At 37.9% G+C, this 17,206-nt stretch overlaps 1 protein-coding gene across 6 annotated transcripts in view; it reads left to right on the forward strand.

The window, feature by feature from the left end:
• Positions 1-17,206, forward strand: part of AKAP7 (A-kinase anchoring protein 7) — a 158,977-nt gene that overhangs the window by 75,571 nt on the left and 66,200 nt on the right. For all 6 annotated transcript variants that reach the window (XM_042939832.1, XM_042939835.1, XM_042939833.1 and 3 more), the window contains exon 7: positions 12,141-12,288. In XM_042939832.1, the coding sequence (XP_042795766.1) occupies positions 12,141-12,288 (148 nt within the window). The remainder of the gene's footprint in view (positions 1-12,140; positions 12,289-17,206) is intronic.

The following is a 17,206-nucleotide window of genomic DNA, read 5'->3' on the forward strand; positions in this document are numbered from 1 at the left end:
GGGCCTTTGAAGTACAACTGTAACTGTGCCCTGCCCTTAAGCAGTGACCAGAGTATGAAAGTACTTCTCCTTCTTTAGCTCTTGCCTCCCCCACAGATGAATTTGATTATATAATAATTTGTTACATAACTTTATTTAGACCAGAACATTTCTTTCACAGTAATTTCATGTTTGGCCTCCAGTACTACTGTGAGATCTTACTGAGCTGTTAGCTGGGAGAATGTTCTGACTCCCTCTGGTGGTCCTGTGCTTTTAGCCACATCCCTCCTTATTCATACACATTCCATTTCTCATGATTTGGTCGTCTTGTATTCTTACTTCTCCCCGTCCCTGACCTACCCTGATAACCTGATAATCAGAAAATGGTAGACAGAGTACTTTGTACTCTTGGACTTCTAGCACAAACATTGCTAGGACTTAATTCCGTGAAGTTAAGTGTGTGTGTGTGTGTGTGTGTGTGTGTGTGTGTGTGTGTGTTGGGAGGGAAGTGGTCACCTGTGAAAAAACTGAATGCATATGGAAATCATGTCAGATATCCGTCTCAGTGGGTTATAACCTTCTATCACACATATCCCCTTCTATCACACATATCCCTAATGGCAGGTGCCAAAATTGTAATCCCTGCTGGTAGAGATATGTGTGATAGAAAGAGGTAGATATTTGATAGGTAGGGTGGATATGGAAGGGATGGTGTTGGATTTGGGCAGTCTAGCTTTCCTGAGGCCCATCCCACTGTGATAAACCAGGTATAGCAAAAGAAGAATAGGCCAGTTCATTTAATTTTTTGCATACTACTATGCTAAGATGGAAATCCCTTGTTTCTTAACTTTTCCATTAAAATCTTTTCCCCTACCAAACCTACTGCTTATTTTACTAATCTAGAAGTGCTTCCTGAAATTGTGAAAATATACTTATTTAAAAATTTTCTAAAAGAGAAAGTTGTGTGAAAATTAACTGGCTAATTTGTTTATCTCTGTACTTTTTTGGAAGCAATATGTCATCTCATATTCATAGATACATACTGATACCGAGTCCATTGGGGAAACTATGTAATCCCTGTAATTCTGTATTTTAAGAGTGTACCATGGGGAGATTTCACGTTAAATGTGATTAAGTTTGAAATGAGGACAAAAGAAAGATTCCAGTTGTATATTATGTATAAAATTATTTTGCATGGCAATGTGTATCATATTAAAAAAGAAAATCATTGGATACATTTCTTGCTCTATCTGGAGAGAAACATTAATTTTGGAATTGGTTTAAGAGGCGCACATGATTCCCAAGTTATATCTTTAATGACTGTTTCATATGTAACTATTGCTTTTTTTCTTAAAAAAAATTTTTTTTAATGTTCATTTATTTCTGAGAGAGAGAGAGACAGAGTGTGAGCAGGGGAGGGGAAAAGAGATGGAGACACAGAATCCGAAGCAGGCTCCAGGCTCCGAGCTGTCAGCACAGAGCCCAACGTGGGGCTCGAACCCACAAACCGTGAGATCATGACCTGAGCCAGTCAGATACTTAACCAACTGAGCCACCCAGACGCCCCTGTAAATATTGCTTTTTTTCTACCAAACTCTTTTATCTTATATGATATACAGGGAATGTTTCCAACCAAGTAAAGTGGAAAGGCCTGTATCATTGAGCACCTTTCTTCCTTGTTCCATTTCCTAACCTATAGCACACTCAGTGTAAATCTTAGTGTTACTTCTTTCCTGGTCCTTCACTCAGTTCTCATAACATTCCCTTGTTGGGACACCTTCCCCTGTTAGGGTCTTCTGTCCTATGTAGAGTGCAGAGAATATGCCTGGGAAGTTGAAAGAAATGAGTAAAGTGCTCTATTGAGAATGATGAGGGAGGAGTAAGGAAGAATGTTGAGGGGAGGAAAATCAAGGAAATTGATAAGTTTATAAGAAAATGGGAGAATAACAAGTACTAGATGCATAGGAGCATGATGAATTATAAAAACACTCTATGTCTCTCTTGCTTAACATGACAAGGCTATGGGTGGCTCATTTAAGCAAATGACTCTTGATTTTGGCTCAGGTCATGATCTCATGGTCATGGGGTCAAGCCCTGCATCGGGCTCTGTGCTAACAGTATGGAGCCTGCTTGGGATTTTCTCTCCCTCTCTCTCTGCCCCTTCCCTGCTCTCTCTCTCACTCACTCAAAAAAAAAAACAAACAAACAAACAAACAAACAAAAAAACCCACAAGGTTAAAATTAGTGATGTCTGTGGATGCATTTAAAATATTTCGTCAGATATATGGCCCCGTCTACACTCTCTAGGTATTTAACTTTCATTTGGATCATACCTGTGGCTACAGTTAGGTCTGAAATTCTGTCTATAGATATCTAACCAATTGAGGTGAATGCTTTTTAACCTTTAGGTTATAAAAGCAGAACATGTTCAACCACAATAGAAATATGTTGCAGTATATAAGCTGGTGTTATAGACAAGTTAAAATTATTAGGATTTTTCTGTGAACTTGTTTCTGAATGATCTTCTGCAGAACAGCTTTACTCTCCTGTTTCGTTGTTGAGACCCTGGGAAGTTTTTACACCTATTTGCTGGCATTACGTCATGTTGGGAAAGGTTGATTAGAAGGGAAAGCTATCGATTGAAGGAGGAAAACATTTTAGATTAAGTTGTGAGTGAATAGACCACATATGGCGAGATATTTTGATGTGGGGATATTTTATGTTTTATCTTTAGTTTATGGAAATAAATGGCTAAGTTGGTGAATTCGGGAGAACATGTTGTTATTTGTTCCAAACAGCAAAATATTAGGAAAACAGATGTGATAGGGAGGAGTAGGCTGCAGCCTGTTTGCGTCTGAGTGACCACAAAACTGTGATGAGCCAAGAACACAGCTGGGGTTGGATCTCGGGGAATTGAGAATCCAAGTGAGACTGAACTGTATAGGAAGCAGTCTTGGATGCCTCACTGACCAGGTTCTTTCTTTGTTCCAGTGTAATGAAAAAAGCCAAGGCAAATATAATAGTTACATGGACAAACAGCGTATGCTCTCTCATGCTATCCTCAAGAAAACTTAAGGAGGAACTGGGAAGAGTTTTGCTAAGTAGACAAAGAATGAACCTATATGGCAGCAGACTGTTGTAAATAGAAGTGCTATAAGGGCGCCTGGGCGGCTCAGTTTCATATTTGACTTTGGCTCAGGTCATGATCTCATGGTTTGTGAGTTCGAGCCCCACATCAGACTCTCCACCTGCTCTCAGTGCAGAGCCCCCTTCAGATCCTCTGTCTTCCTTTCTCTCTGCCCCTACTACTTGCTTTCTCTCTCTCTTTCTCAAAAATAATAAGGATGAAAAAAATAAAAATAAAGGTGTTGTAGTTTTCCATTGAGCTAGTGACCTTGAGAATGCCCTGGATATCATCAAAATGTTACCTCTCTAGTTAATATGTCATTAGTATAAATGAACTGAATACAGGTGGAAGCCATGTTTCTTCTTCTCTCTGACGGCAGCACTTCACGGAAAGAAACTGCAGGAAGCAATACAGCTCATATTTTCTTGGTGATTTTGTGAAGTGGCTTGCGGTATTAGGAGTCACACATCATCTTTACTATGTGGCGGCTTTCCTTGCCACTTGATACCCCTAAAGAGCATTCAGCTGCTCTCAAAGTGTTAGGATAGGTAGAAGGAGGTGTCAACAGTAGATTAAAAACATAGAATTCTAGCAGCTGTATTTCTACTTATTACTTGCTGAAAGGTATTATAAATATTAGATACAGTGCTAGAGTGAAGAGTTTCTGTTTCTTTTTAAAAATTTTTTTAATGTTTATTTATTTTTGGGAGAGAGAGAGACACACACAGAGTGTGAGTAGGGGAGGGGCAGAGAGAGAGGGAGACACAGAATCTGAAGCAGGCTCCAGGCTCTGAGCTGTCAGCACAGAGCCCGACGTGGGGCTTGAACTCACGGACCGCGAGATCATGACCTGAGCCGAAGTCGGCCGCTTAACCGACTGAGCCACCCAGGCGCCCCAAAAGTTTCTGTTTCTTTCCCTAAAGCCTTAAGATTAAACAACGCAGTTGTGCTCAACACAAATTTATAAATAGAGGGATTGAAGAGAAGACCTATCTAAAAACCCCATGGTAAAGTAATAGATGCTCTATCATAAAATAAAATGAAGAATTGAGAAATGGGGATGTCTGGGTGGCCCAGCTGTTGAGCGTCCAGCCCTTGACTTCAGCTCAGGTGATGATCTCATGGTTGTGGGATTTAGCCCCATGTCCACGCTGAGTGTGGAGCCTGCCTGAGATTCTCCCTCTCTGTTTCTAGCAATCTCCTCTCTCTCTCTCTCTCTCTCTCTCTCTCTCTCTCTCTCTCTCTCTTTAAAATAAAAAAAAAAAAAATTTAAAATAATTGAGAAATACTGTATATTCAAAGAGATGGTTTGTAAAATACAGACAATCTCCACCAATATTTTACTCCATTATTTGGGTATTAACAGTAGAAGAAGAGCTCTTTTTATAAAGATTATTTGGATAATTTTTTGCATGTCTAAGTAACATCTATGAATTATTTCTCTTTTCCCTCTATGAAATTCATTTGTTATGGACATATAATTATCACTTGACTTATTAATATTAATGCAGCATGTTAAAAGCAGGTATTTTTAGAATGCTAGAGATTCCCAAAGTAATTTTCACATTGGTTTTAGAAATATGGTAGTATATTATATATGATTATATATTAAGGATGATTAATACTATTAGAATTTTAATATTTTAAAGGAAATAGTGATGAGCTTGAATGTTATCATTCTATTCTTTTCAATTTGTCTCTGTTCTCTGCTTATTTTGACTGTGAATCCACACTCTGCCTCTTAGTAGCTATGTGTCCTTTGGTAAGTGACCTAATTTCTCTGTGATTCACTTTCCTTCTCTGGGGATAATAACAGTACCAATCTTACAGGGCTATTGTGATTACTAAGTGAGTTAATAAAAGGTTTTAGAACAGTGCCCGTACATAGTATGTGAGTATGTACATATATACGTACCTGTGTAAGTTTTCTCTTACTGTTGTTATACAGATAGATGATAGAGCATCATTTTGTTTGTTGTTTGTTTAAGATTGGCTCGAAACAATAAGCAAAGTACCATTGTCTTTTCTATTTTCCATCACTCTTGCTTTTTCACCTCTAAAGCTAATGGCAGGCATGAGGCAGGGTATCGGGGCCTCACCCAGGCAGCAAACGGACATGCTTGGGCAGGGGGACAAAGGTAGAGCCCAGCGCCAACAGATGGTCCAGAGGGGCAGAAGAGGGGACGGGGAGGTTGCCAGGCAGTTCTCACCCAGGGTGCCGGCGCTGGATCCGAAATCACCATGCTAATCTAAGCCCATTAGCTGGTGTGGTGAGGTGCCTTTGCCTGCTTGCATCCCTGTCAGGAACGGGCTCGGATGGAACTGAGCCTGAACGGGAAGGTCCTCCCTTACCCGGGCCGAGAGGGGCTGCGGGAGGCTGTGGCTCACAAGAAGGTAATTGAAGGGTCTGTATCAGGAGGAAGGTGGAAATGAGACAGTGGAAATAATGAAAAGTGTAGTTATGCCAAGAGATGAAGGAAGGAGTCATTAAGAATTATAAAGTAAGATCTGCCTCAGAGAAATCCCATGTCAATATACACATTCTCTCTATAACTTTGAATTGCCAATATGTAACTTTTCATTAGGGGCAGTGGCCATTAAAAAATATTTTAGTTTTTTAACTAATGCCGTACTACTACAGACATGTAAACTTTTCCCAGTTATGAAAATGAGTATAAAAGATTGCCATTCTTCTTTGACCATCAAATCCCCAAAATGACAAACCAGTTTGGTTTGGCTTTTAATTTACATTCTGAATTTTGGTTTCAGGTCATTATCACATGAAACATACATTTCTTTATAGCTACTGCATAACAGGAATAAAGTATTAGAAAACACAGCAGAGCTCCAGGAATATCAGCAGGACACATCATTTCTTCATCTGATATACAGCCTATTTATGTTTTCATCATGGAAGTCGTGATTAGCGTAAGATAACAAGTCTCGATAAGAAATTATCTGCTATCGTAAAAAAAATCTTAACCTTTTTAATGAAGCTGGTATTCCATTGTTCTTCTGATCACAATAACCTTACAGAAATTAAATTTTATCTTTCAGAACCTTAGAATGATTTTCATATTCAGATTGTGAACTAAAGTGAATTTTCATATTTCATGGCTGTCTTTACTTCTATATCGAAATAAAGTTGGGTGCATAGTAACATCAGTCTGAGGCCTCTTTGGCACATATTAAATTAGACACATCATTTAGCTAAATGTAAGTGATATCGTTGGTGAGTGCTTCCCGAGTAAATAGGTTACATTATTTAGCAGATGCCGCCTTGGATGATTCTAAAAATACTCATCATGGTCTCAGTGGCATTTTTCCCGTATTGGCTCTTTGGGTGCCAATTGCAATCGAGAATGAAGTTCTGAGGGATTCACGGTATAGCGTATCAAAGGTTATCAAGTGGCTTTGAACGTCACTGATAATTCTCCCTAAACCGTGCCTGAAACTAGGCTAAAGGAAAGTAAAACTTTAGTCCTTTCTAATGCTTAATTAAGATACTCTTGAAAAGTTTTTCTGTTTGATGTTTCTTGCTACTAATTTATTGTTTCAAAGTCTTCTATCTTGTATTTGACTTCCTTCAGTGTTATGTTGTATAATTGATATGCCACTTATATTAGGTAAAATGATAAATGTGAAGCCCTTGAAAATATCTCCTGTGCCTGCTAGGTTCAAGGCAAATATAAGATTCAGGTGTAGCATTAGACAGTCACCAAGCCTATCCACCATTGCAGGGTTGCAACTCCCTTGGCATGGTCTTGCTGAAGATACCCTACACGTTGTTTCTCTCCAGTTGAAATAATCCCAACTCTCTTGGCCTTTACAGGTCAAATTTTTCTGGCTTTAACCATTTTTATAATTTTCTTTGAGCTCTCCTGATGAGATATACTTCCACCAATCCTTAAATGACAAGGTACCTTGGAAAGGGCCTGGCCTATGAAGAAGGGAAACGGAATAATGGTTGGGGGGGGGGGGGGGTGCGTCTAAAACCTAAAAATAATGCTAACCCAGACTTCTTAGCTTTGAACTAGAACCTTTCAGGGTGATATCTCTGGGACTGTTTTGGCCACCCAGTGGATCCATTCAGAAAATAGGAACCTTTTTAGCCTTACCCTGACTGATATTCAACTTTGATATACTCATTTATTTTCTTAGAATGATTGTCCTTTATTTTATTATGGAAAAAAACACCACCTGCTGCAGCTGTGGGGAGAGCAATTCAGATACATTTTACTAGAGAAGATGTATATTGCTATGGGGAAAAGTGCCTGAAAAAAAAAAAAGAAATATATTGCCAAAAATTCTCTAGAGAACAAAGACCATGTTAATATTATATATCAGACAAAGCAGATTCTTACCTGTTTCTAGATTCTTTATTATTAAAGATGCTTTCTGTTCAGGGCATATAATTTCAGTGCCTCCTAAGGCATGCATTTTGAACCACAGTTCTCTCTATAAATTATGAGTTAAAGAATTAATTCCATTCCACTTTCTAGTAAAAATTCATTCCTTGAAGACTCATGTTGGAAGTCATCTGTGAAGAACTGCAAAAATAATCGGTTCTTACTTTTTTGCTAAAATTAAATTAATTAGCTTAACGATGTTTCTAATGTTTCCCTTATTTCTTACTTAAAAAAAAAATAATGGGGGCGCCTGGGTGGCTCAGTCGGTTGAGCGTCCGACTTCGGCTCAGGTCATTGACTGACAGCCTGTGGGTTCAAGCCCCGCATCAGGCTCTGTGCCGACAGCTTGGAGCCTGGAGCCTGCTTTGGATTCTGTGTCTCCCTCTTTCTCTGACCCTCCCCTGTTCATGCTCTCTCTCTGTCTCAAAAATAAATAAATGTTAAAAAAAAAATTAAAAAAAAATGATATCTTACAAAACTGAAATGGAGATTATGGTGGCTAGCCAGTGCTGGCCTTGGTCCTTGAAAACTGAAGTTCCTTTTTTTTCCTAAGTTATGACTGGTCACCTTCTGCCTGGCCTAAGGGGATGACACCAGCCTGCCTTGCCTTCCCGCTCCCAACCAGCACCCATGCACAAGTGAAAAAGCATTTAAAAGACAAGTAAGCACGGTCAGTTTCCATTTACTCAGAACCTTTAAGAACTTTTTCTGCAACCTTACCTCTATTGAAGTTATTCCTCTAAGTTCACTAATGACAATATATAAGAGTGTTGTATATATTTAATAGCATTTGTCGTGTAAATATGATAGCATTTACTCTATTTCCCTGTTTTAAACATTTTAGAAGTTCACTTATTTAGTCCATATAACACTTTGAAGTAGGTTCACTTGTTAACCTCATTTTATCGTTGAGGAAACCGAGGCCAAACCACATCTTGAAAAGTAGCAGAGCTCGTTTGAACTCCCGCATTTCGATTGCCCCTCAGTACCATGTGCTGCTTTCTCAGGGCCCCCTACCCACCAAACCAAAAGAAGTCCACTTGGTTTCACTCTTACTGAATTTAGAATGAGCAGCATTTGATGCTGTCAGCTGCCCTTCTTTTGAAACTCTATCCTCTGAATTTGTAACAATTACGATATTTTTCACTTCGGTGTTTTTGTTTTTGTTTTTAATTCCTATCAAAGTTAGCTAGTATATAGTGCGATAACGATTTCAGGAGTAGAATCCAGTGATTCATCCCCTACATATAACAGCCAGTGCTCATCGCAACAAGTGTCCTCCTTAATGCCCCTACCCATTTAGCCCATCCCCCCCCCCACAACCCCTCCAGCACCCCTCAGTTTGTTCTCTGTATTTAAGAGTCTCTTATGTTTTGTCCCCCTCCTTGTTTTTATATTATTTTTGCTTCCCTTCCCTTATGTTCATCTGTTTTGTCTCTTAAATTCCACATATGAGTGAAGTCATATGACATTTGTGACAATTATTTATTAAGCACTGTTCCGTGACAAGCAGTGTGCTAGGCACTGGGGACATTTCAGTGAATGAAAGTCAGACAAAAGTCTTTGTCTTTGGGGAACATACATTCTAATGGGGAGAGATAGATAATGACAGACCGTGAAAAATGAACACAGTAAAGTAAATTACACAGTATGGTAGGAGGTGGTAGGTGCTGTGGAAGAACGTACATAGATATTTATGAGGAGAGAAGCGTCGAAAGGATTTGGGAGTGCAAATTAAAGAGTGTGGTCAGGTAAAATTCTGTTAAGAAAATAAAATTTGAAGGGCGCCTGGTTAAGCATGGGACTCTTGATTTTGGCTCAGGTCATGATCTCAGGGTTGTAAGACTGAACCCTGGATCAGGCTCTGTGCTGAACATGAGCCTACTTAAGATTCCACTGCCCGCCCCCCACCCCGCCCCGCCTCTCTTTCTTCCTGTCTCTGTGCATGTGCACTCTCTCTTTCAGATAAAAAGAAAGATAGAAAGAAACAAACAAACAAACAAAGGAAGAAACAAAGACACAAAGAAAGAAAAAATTGGATGGCAGGCAGTCTCCCAGGATGGCAGGATGGGAGACTGGCCATGAGGATATCTGGAGGAAGAACATAGCCAGGAGAGGAAGCAGGAAGGGGGATGAGCAGGAGACACGGCCTAGAAATTACTGAGAGGGCAGAGCAGGAACTTGTGGGCTGTTCTGGGGAAGTTGGCTCTACTTTTGAGAAAAGTGGGGACCTCTGGAGAATTTTCAGCAGAGGAGTGACCTGATGTGATGTATGTTTTGATAGGATCACTCTGGCTGTAGAGGAGGCAAGGGTGAGAAAACAGCAGGCTATCAGGATAATCCGGGTGAAAGACAGGACCAAGGTAGCAAGGCAGTAGTGAGAATTAGTCATGTGTTGAAGGGAGAGCCAACAAGATTGGATTGGAGGCAACACTGAAAGAAAGAGGCAAATTCAGGGTGACCCCAGGGCTTTCCGCCTGGTCAGCTAGAACATTTACTATTAATGGAGGTAGGAAAGTCTGTGAGTAGAGCAGTTAGGAAAGGGCAGCAGCTCAGCTTGGATACAGAACAAGAACATAGATCAACAAAAACATGTTAAATATAATATTAAAAATTAAGGGCAATTTAAATGTCTAACAATAAATAGTTGGATGGATAAATTAGTGATGCCCCCATATAGTGGAGTACTGTGGCAACAAAAATATTAAAAATATCTTGTACATCTGTATATTACTTATTGACATACTAACTGGGAAAAAAAGCTGATTGCCAAATAGTACTCATGGCTCAACCACGTTCCTATAAAAAAGAAAAAAAAGTACTTTGTTTTGCACAGGAGAAATAAAATACATAACAAAATTGTAGTAGTTTCAGTGTGGGGTGATTTCATTTTAATTTTTTGTTTTTATATTTTTTGAAATGTTTGTCATAATTTTTTTGTGAATAAAAAGGGAAAATATGTATTCTAACTGTACTTTAATAAGATTTATATAAATATAATCTGAATATTATATATATATATATATATATATATATATATATATATATATGCATAGAAAAAGACTTGAAGGGTATACCCACACTGTTAATGTGTTGGAAAGGACATGAATTATTTTTCTTCTCTTTCCGATTTTTCGTATTTTCTAATTTTTAAACAGATGACAAGTATTGCCAGGGTAAAATTTTTTTAAGTTATAAATTAAAAGGAAAAATTCACACATAGCCAGTCAACTTGACCTGGAAAGTATTGTACCTTCATCTTGTGGACTGTGTTTTGGGACTGTGAGGCTGGCTGCAGGACCATTGCAAAGGAAGGGGAGAGGGAGACATTCCTTCTCTTGTTTGGGGGAACTACACGGGTAGCAAGGGCTTCCACTGTGAGTTCACCAACCAGCCTTCTTCTTGATACGAAAGGCACTGAGAATAAGGAGAGGCAGGTAGAGAACAACTTGGAAGATCCGATGACTTCCTCTTCCAATTCAAATAACCTTTGTCTTCAAATGTTTCTTTTAAAAAAAATATGTATTTATTTTGGGGGGCAGGCAGAGAGAGAGAGAGAGAGAGAGAGAGAGAGAGAGAGGAAGAGGAAGAGAGAGAATCCCAAGTAGGCTCCATGCTGAGCGTACAGCCCGACACAGGGCTCGATCGAACAATTGTGAGATCATGATCTGAGCTGAAATTGAGTCGGATTTAACTGAGCCACTCCGGTGCCCCTGTTTTAAAATGATTCTTACAGGGGCGCCTGGGTGGCTCAGTCAGTTAAGCGTCCAACTTCGGCTCAGGTCACGATCTCGCGGTCCGTGAGTTCGAGCCCCGCGTCGGGCTCTGTGCTGACGGCTCAGAGCCCGGAGCCTGTTTCAGATTCTGTGTCTCCCGCTCTCTCTGACCCTCCCCCGTTCATGCTCTGTCTCTCTCTGTCTCAAAAATAAATAAACGTTAAAAAAAATTATTTTTTTAATGATTCTTACATAAGGAGTTTAAAAATTGCATTCATCTGGTGTGCCTGGGTGGCTCAGTCGTTTAAGTGTCTGACTTCGGCTCAGGTCATGATCTCACAGTTCATGGGTTCGAACCCTATGTCGGGCTCTGTGCAGACAGCCCAGAGCCTGGAGTCTGCTTCAGATTCTGTCTCCCTCTCTCTCTGCCCCTCCCCCACTCTCACTCTGTCTCTGTGTCTCTCAAAAATAAACGTTTAAAAAATAAAAAAATTGTATTCATCTTAAGACATTTTATACACTATAAAATGTTAAAATTTGTATCACTTTTAAAAATTTATCCATTTCTCTGTTGTTGAAGACAATTACTCTTTTTTTTATACCTCAAATTTCAACTTGATATACTTTATTATTTCAGAAGCTTAAAGCCTGTGAAGTTCTGAATGCTGCCAATTTTAAACCCAACATTCTTCAATGATTTTTTTTTTTTTTTAAATGCAACTCATCCTAGACAGGGAGACTTTAAAAACAACTTTAAAACCATTTTGTGGTATCCATTTTCAAATGCCAGTAGGCAGTATTGTGTACCGAAGTGTGATATCAGGTTCCAAGAAAGGGATATAAATATGAAGTAGCTGCCCTGCCTCAGTGGAATGATTGAGTGATGTGATTTTGTTTTGTCATTTCAAGGGAGTGAAAAAAATAGACCCCGAATTCTATGAAAAATTTATCAGTCACAGATTTGGAGAAGAAATGGTGCATCGCATAGATCTTTGCTCCATGCTAAAGAAAAAACAAAGTAATGGTTATTATCACTGTGAGTCTTCGATTGTGATTGGTGAGTGCCATTTAAAAATTACTTATTATCTTTAATTTTGATTTTGTTAATATTGTTTCTTTTTGGCAGATACTTAGGGCTAGTTGTATATGTTCTTTTCAGCGATGTATTTTTGTAAATATTATGTTTTGGCGATAATACATTGGAAAATTTGTAAAACATACGCATGGTTCATGTTTATCGGTCAAGATTTTAGTACCTTTGGTTTTTATACTTTTGCGCTTTAAATATAATGAAGTCTTGAAATGTTGATTCGAAATTCATTCCAGTTTAATTTTATTTCATGAATATGAAGAAAACATTTTCTCCAGTGAGGACCTGTATGAACGCACCATTCCACACAAGGCATTTTCATGTTTGCTGCTTTTAATTAGGAATAGAATATTCCAGGTCAGAACGTTTCATTCTGAGAAGATAAAGTCTAGGTGGCCTGCAAAGATTGAAAACGTGTTCTTCAATTTCTTCCCCAAAGGAAACATGTTTTGTGGGGAAACAGATTCACACATGAATACTTCTCTCATCTTATCAGGGAGATGGCATGTGATTAAGACAGACTCATACACAATTACGTTTCCAAGTGAAAAGTGTATAAACCAAATGAAGATTTTTTTTTTTTTTAAGCCAGAGCAGGGCTGTTCTGCAGTGTGAATGTATTCAAAGGAATTTGTTCACATGTGATTCACATGTGCTATTTCAAATCCAGGCATCATTCTTATAAAATGGTGAACTTCAAGACAACCTGATTTGTATACTTTTGAAGTAACATGAAAATATTCAAAGAAGATAAATACCCATATCTAAATATTTCAAGGTCTTCAACCAAGATAATTTCTCTCCACATCAGCTTGAAGAAAACCCATGGACGTATACATCCTGAAAGAATCTTAATACTGAAGTCTTTTTAATGCATTAAGGAAATGTTCCAGAGACACAATTTTATTTCCAAATTCTCACTAGATATCTTCAGAGCGGTCGTCATCTTATCTTCCAAAGATCTTAGCTATCTTAAACAGAAGATATTCAATATGTCGTTTGAATTTATGTTCTGAAACATTTCAAGTCGATTTTTAAGGAAGACTTTTGTGTTTTCAGGAGTTTTGCTGGAGTGCTGTCTTCCATGAAGTTTTGATGAGGGCTGAACATTTCCTTTTAAGTTCATTGCAAATGGCAAATGTACAATTTTCTTGTGGAACACAGATTTTGGCTAGCTTGCCATATCTTCTCTGTGATTACTTTAGGCCAACCTTGAAGGAGAGCTCAGTGCTTCATTGCCTCTCCCACTCCCATTTAAAAAGCAAACAAAACCCCCTGAGCAATCTGTAGAATTTCCTGAAGATACTGTGGGATTGGCCTGTATCACTGACATTGCCATTAGACAGCTGTGTTCAGCTCATCCCAAATCACAATACATCAACCATTGAATTTTTTATTTTATTGCTCTTTTCAGCTTAGTCTTCAAAACTCCCCTTATTCCAGGCAATATCTCTAGATTCTCCCCTCAGGCTTCTTTATCTCTCATCTTTTTCTAACTCAAAGCAATTTAGCTTCTTTTAAGCTCCACCAATCTTGTATCCCCATACTGATCATTTAACATTTATTTTAAAAAATGGATTTTGCCTATTACAAATACTCTACCTTTTCTGTCACATTTTGTGATGCCAAAAGGAACTTTAAAATTATATCTGCCTTGATGAGGCTCCTGGGTGGCTCAGTCTGTTAAGCGTCTGACTCTTGGTTTTGGCTCAGGTCATGATCTCACAGTTTGAGTTCGAGCCCTGCTTTGGGCTCTGCGCTGACAGTGTGGAGCCTGCTTGGGATTCTCTCTCTCTCTGTGTCTCTCTCTGCCCCTCCCCTGCTCACACACACTCTCTCTCTCTCTCAAAATAAATAAACTAAAAAAAAAGATTTTAAAATAATATCTGCATCTAGTATAATAATTATTGTGTTATAATTAATACACACTAGAATTCCTTTATTTGCTATGGCTAGTTATTGATTTTCTCAATCTTAATTTTATCCGAGTTTTGTAATAGAGAGTATTTAGGAGGACTCAGGATACTTTCTTTGTGAGTTTCATTTCTTGATCAGATTTAACTGACTTCTTTCTGATTTGATCCTGACTCAAATTTAAAGCCTGTTTCCTGTACCTTGAACCAATATTTTATTGTATGCATTTATAGAATGGGACAGATTTACATTCTTAACATATTTTGCATTCAGAATTTCTAGGGTAAGAAGTTGGGTTCAAAGACTCGGAATTTTTTATAAAACTTTGTATGTAGGTACATAAGTGAATTTCTCTAGGGAGGGAATTCTTCGGATTGGCATATTTCCTATGTCTTAATTTGGTAATAAGGCATTCTTGGAGAGTACTAGATTCCAAGTCATGGATTTTCTTTTCAGCTGTCTCAATTATGCCATTTAGGGTATCTTATCATTATTATTTAAAAAATATCAATGACTATATGCTTCATTTCTAAGATTTCCAGTTGATTCTTTTTCATATTTTCCTCTTCTGTTCTTTGCTTTGTGGATGCTATTGCTTCATTCAGCTCTTTGAGGATTTCAATATAATTAATTACTGATGTTCTTTTTATATATTTAAAAGTATTTTAGTTTTTCTTTTTTATTGAGTGAATTTAATGTGTAACATTGTATAAACTTAAGGAGTACAAGTTTTTACTTTGATATATTTATGTATTATGCTTTAATTGCCAATGTAGTGATATTTATCACATTATATAACTGTACAATATTTATATTTATATCAAGTATATTGTATATTAGATCTTTATGACTTATTTGCTACTTGTTATAAGTTTGTACACTTTAAAACACCATTACTCTTACTCCCTCAACCCCCAGTTTTCTGGTAATCATGATTTTATTATTTTTTTTACAGATTTAATTTCCTAGTTTCCACTTATAAATGATGTCATACAGTACTTGTCTTTCTTTGACTTATCTTGCTTAGCATAATGTGCTCAAGGTCCATCCATGTTGTTGCAAGTGGGAGGATATCCTCCTTTCTCATGGCTGAATAATATTCCATTGTGTGTACATATGACATCTTTTTATCCATATTTTGGATATTGTGAATAACACTGTGATAAACATGGAAGTTCATATCTGGTTGAAATCCTATTCTCATTGCTTTAGGTTTATATCCAGATCTACTGGATCATATGGTGTTTCTATTTTTAAGTTTTTGGGGGACTCTGCATACTCTTTCTTATAGTCTTTGAACCAATTTACTTTCCCACCAAAAGCGTATAAGGTTTCTGTTTTCGCCATATCTTTGCTGGCACCTATTGGTTCTTGTCTTTTTGTTGATAGCCATTCTAACAAGTGTCAGATGACATTGTATTGTGGTTTTGACTTGCATTTCCCTGATGATTAGTGATGTTTAGCATCTTTTCATGTGTCTGTTGGCCATTTTGAACAAAAAAACAAATAATCGGATTTAAAAATGGGTAGAAGAGCCAAGTAGACATTTCTCCAAACAAGACTTCCCATATTTTTTAAATCTCTGGTTCCGTGGGTGTGAATTCTTCTATTTGTTGGATCTTTTGTGGCACTTTCTTTCTTCTGACGCTTTTTAGGTTTTTGAGAGCTCGTTGTGTTGTACATGTGTGGTTTGCAGATGAACTGGCAACAGCAAACCGTGCTTGTCCATAAGGAGTTGGAATCTATTCTTTTCGTGTCTCTTACCGATTTGTGAGATGTGTTGTTTTGGGTTTTGTTTTTATAGTAAAGACAATTAGCCCTTTGCCATATTGGTCCAAATATTTATCAGGTTTTATTTTACATTTAATTTTGGTCACAAGGCAATTTTCACATTAAATGTTTTTAATTTTTGTTAAATTATAGATGGAATGTTCTCCTGTGATTTCTTCCATTATTATAGAGTCATCTCCAAATCAAAGATTTGATACGTATTCATTTATGTCTTCCAGTTTTTTTGTTATTGCTTTTGCATTTGAGCTTTTAATCTACCTGGTAGGATCATTTATACAAGTACTCGGACACAGAGGATTAATGCAGAAATCCAGTTGCTAAAAGTGAGTGTGAAGTAGGGATTTAGCTTTAGGAATATATTTTTATAATATTTTTTATACCCCAACTGTATGTTCTAAGATCACAAATTAGCATCTTCCATTTTGTACTTCACTGGCACAGGGTTTGTTTGTTTGTTTGTTTTCTAATTTTAGTAATTTGCCAGTATTGGGGTGATTTATGTAAAAAATCTGGGTTTCTGGTGCCTTCTGAAAAATCAGAAAATGTGATACTGGTTCTCCATTCTTGCATGGTAGCGATTTTCTAGATAGGGTAGTAGGCACACTGACCTTAGAAGTAGCTGCTTTTTATTATCCCCCTTATTCTGTTGTTGTTACCATAAATTTGCTGAACTTGTTCACACTCTGTGCTTGGCTCCTGAAGCCCTCTGAATTTGGATTCCCCTGCCAGCTATTGCTGTTTCCTGTGCCTGCTTTACATTTCAATGCTGAGCATTTTCCTCTGTCTTTAGCCATCATATACCTCGATGTGAGTGTTAGGGGAGTTTGGTAAAATATGGAGACATCATTCATATTTTCAGATACAAAAAAAGGTTATATCTCTTAGTTCTCCCATCATCAAAACTTTGGGTAATATTATGCCTACTTAATATTGGGCTGCAACTCCTTACAAACCTAACTGCAATAATCAACTAAAATTCAAATCCAAAAAGGAAAAAAAAAGGAGCACCTGGGTGACTCAGTCGGTAAAGCATCAAACTCTTGATTTCGACTCAGATCGTGATCTCTTGGTTCATAGGTTCAAGCCCCACATAGGCTCTGTGCTGACAGCATGGAGCCTGCTTGGGATTCTCTCTCTTCCTCTCTCTCCGCCCCTTCCCCTCTTGCATGTGCGTATGCTT

The sequence above is a fragment of the Panthera leo genome, chromosome B2 (genome assembly GCF_018350215.1).
Source record: "Panthera leo isolate Ple1 chromosome B2, P.leo_Ple1_pat1.1, whole genome shotgun sequence".
Classification (NCBI taxonomy): Eukaryota; Metazoa; Chordata; class Mammalia; order Carnivora; family Felidae; genus Panthera; species Panthera leo.